Source organism: Galeopterus variegatus, unplaced genomic scaffold (genome assembly GCF_000696425.1).
Source record: "Galeopterus variegatus unplaced genomic scaffold, G_variegatus-3.0.2 Scaffold52211, whole genome shotgun sequence".
Lineage (NCBI taxonomy): Eukaryota > Metazoa > Chordata > Mammalia > Dermoptera > Cynocephalidae > Galeopterus > Galeopterus variegatus.
The window spans coordinates 1-3,292 of NW_007778322.1; the positions used below are offsets into that span (position 1 = coordinate 1).

Consider the following 3,292-nt stretch of genomic DNA (forward strand, 5'->3'; position numbering starts at 1 on the left):
TGTGTGTGTGTGTGTGTGTGTGTGTGTGTATACATGGGATATTACTGGACAAAAGTTTTCTACCTTGTATCGTAGTCTCAGAAAGGTCTAAGTCACACTGAATTGTACAAACACTAGTGTAAAGTTTGACAAACCTTGAAGATGTGATTACACAGTTTTTGGTGAAATGGAAGACCAGTTCTGGAGACTTATTAAATCAATGTGTTTAGGCAACAGAAAACAAATGTAGCTCTCTGTCAATAAAATTTTATTTGGGGGAGATCATCATAATAGTTCTCTGTAGAAATGATGAAAATAGAGCAACTTGAAGAGAAGTTAGTAAACTAAGTAAACATTATGTCTTTAACAAAGCTTATCATTTGCATATCCTTTACTTCTTATTTAAGACTCTTGCAACCAACCTTTTAAAGGCCTCCTTTACCTCTTTGTTCCTAAGTGTATATATAAGGGGGTTCAGCATGGGTGCAATGATTCCATAGAAGAGGGAAACCATCTTTCCCCGGTCTTTGGAGTTGTGTGAAGGTGTTTGCAGGTACATGGAGAGAGCTGTACCATAAAAAAGTGACACCACAATTAGATGGGAGCCACATGTCCCAAATGCTTTTTGTCGACCTTCAGGAGATTGGATTCTCAAGACTGCTTGAGCAATAAAAGCATATGATATAAGGATGAGTGTCAGGGGTATTAGATGGAAGAGCACACTAACAAAGAATAGTTCAGCCTCATTTGCTGTTGTATCAACACAGGACAACTTGAGCAGTGCAGGGACTTCACAGAGAAAGTGATCTATTACATAAGGGCCACAGAGTGGCAGCTGGAGAGTCAAGGTAGACAACCACACTGAGTTACCGAAACCAGTAATCCAGGATGCAGCTGCCAACTGGAAGCAAAGCCTTTGGTGCATGATTACTGAGTAATGGAGAGGCCGGCAAACAGCTACAAACCTATCAAAGGACATGACTGCCAGCAGAACACACTCAGTTGCCCCCAAGGCCAGAAACATGAAAAGCTGGGCCACACAGCCACCATAACTAATTATCTTCCTGGTGCTGCATAAATTTACCAGCATTTGTGGAACTGTACTTGTAGTATAGCACACATCTAGAAATGACAGATTGGTAAGAAAGAAATACATGGGGGTATGGAGTTTGGAGTCCAGGCGTGAAACTAGAATAATTGTCAGATTGCCAAAGATGGTAACAATGTAAGAAATCAAGAACACTACAAAGAGTGGAAACTCCAGCCATGGTTGATCTGAGAAACCTAACAGAATGAACTCCCGTGGAATGCTCTCATTTGTCCAATTCATGATTAATGTTTCAACTCTTGGTTTCCTGAAGCATAAAATTTAAGAAATCAATTAACACATATTTATTGACTATTTCAATTACTTATAATCACTTTACTACTGGTTTGAAGACATAGAACTAATATTGCTTGTAAGTTGAAAATGTTCACAATTAAGTATTTCTAAAACAATTTTTCTGTATCTGTATCAGCACTTCAAAAGCGAAAACCAAAACTTAAAAAGTAAATTCCTGATTTAAACAACTTTCATAAAATTTGTTCTTTGATTCTTTGTCATTTGGTTAATCTTTGTTTGTACTATTTTCTGCTTACACAGCTATTATTAGGAAGATTCCACCATAATCCCTACCTCATTACTTTATCATTCTAATTTCACAGTGTCAAGGAGATTGCTTTGTCATCTGAAACAATTAAAATTATTTAGACCACCCCAAAACTATGTAGATAGTTTCTAGCAAATTATCAGATGTGTTTCAAAGAAATGTTTTTTTTTTTTTTCCTCTTAGGACTTCATAGAATCAGAGTAAAAAGATATTAGTAGCATGGAATTTGAAACCAGACAAACCTGGGTTCAAGCCCCTACAATATAAGTCATTAATTATATAATCCTGGGCATGTTTCTTATTCTCTATGAGCTTCAGGATCCTCACCTACGAAGGAGCATAATAATGCCTTCCTTGTGCAGTGGTGTGAAGTGCACCAGGAAAGAAACTATAGTCATCCAACTCCTCTGAGATGCTCAGAGAGGAATTGCTTATGATTTGCAAAATTCTAAACATCCTAGAGTAACCAATGGAAAACGACTCTGAGTTGAGAACTTACCTTCCCATTCCCTCCACATCTCTGAAGCCATCAACTTCAACAATGGAGGTAGCAGTAAGTATCTGATGTGAAGTATAAATGTGATCTTTAATGTGAATTGCCTGGCATAGTGCCACACAAGTGAATAAATGTATCACATGATGCAGGAACTCCAAGATGTTCAGGGCAGAGGCTATTCAGAGCCCTAAATTTGCTGGAGGTACTAATATGAGGATACTTGAAAAAGTTCATGCAAAGATTTGTATTATCTTTTTTTTGTGCGTCCTTTTTGAGACCGGCCACACCGCTCTCAGCCAGTGAGCGCTGTGAGCACACCGGTCATCCCTATATAGGATCCGAACCTGCGGCGGGAGCGCTGCTGCGCTCCCAGCGCTGCACTCTCCCGAGTGTGCCACGGGCTCGGCCCTGTATTATCTTTAATTCTATTTTTCCAGGAGCTTTTTGAAGTACTCTCATGTAAGTCAAAGCCACCAGTAGAAAATTTACCTACCCAGTCATCTACCTAACTCTATCCTCTATTATTTTATTATTTTGCTAATGTAGAAATGTAAGTTTAATAACAGAAATATAATTTTTGAATTACCATTCGATGTATATTTTAATTTGCTTACTTATCCTATACCTCTTAGTACAGAGTGACAGGGAAAGCTTTTGTAATCCCTCAAAAAAGTTCCATTCAATGCAGCTGTCAATAAAATGAGGTATGTGATATTGATTTAAATTCAGATATAGATATGAATGTACAAAAATATTCAAATCTTCAAGGGAGAAAAGCAGGCTTCTGAACGTGCACTTAACATGCTCCCATGTGTTTACATAAGGGAATATAATATACATCATTATTTACATACATACAAAATTACCTGCAAGTGTACAGAAGAATTAAAAGTTGTTACCTCTGGGGAGTGGGAGTGGAGAGAGCATGTAAATCAGACTTTAATATTTAACTTTACTCCTACTCTTTCTAATGTTTAATAAACAAATATTATATTTTTATTTTTAATGAAAAATTATTATCTATTATAAAATAACTTTAAATGCACTCTTCATTTACTCGTAGTCTGCATTTTACTATAAAGACCAGCATTGCGGGCCGGCCCAGTGGCACACAGTGCTACAGTGCGCCACTTGGGAGCGTGGTGGCGCTCCTGCCGAGGGTTCG

At 37.8% G+C, this 3,292-nt stretch overlaps 1 protein-coding gene across 1 annotated transcript; it reads right to left on the reverse strand.

Annotated features, from left to right (window-relative positions):
* Positions 1-369: 369 nt before the first annotated feature.
* Positions 370-1,309, reverse strand: LOC103584378 (olfactory receptor 2B6). The gene has a single exon (XM_008565408.1). The coding sequence runs from the start codon at positions 1,307-1,309 to the stop codon at positions 371-373; it is 939 nt and encodes a 312-aa protein (XP_008563630.1). The 3' UTR covers position 370.
* Between the last annotated feature and the right edge of the window lie 1,983 nt (positions 1,310-3,292).

Bases quoted from the DNA above. Each gene is read 5' to 3' on its own strand.
- LOC103584378 (XM_008565408.1), bottom strand. From the start codon at position 1,309: ATGAATTGGACAAATGAGAGCATTCCACGGGAGTTCATTCTGTTAGGT.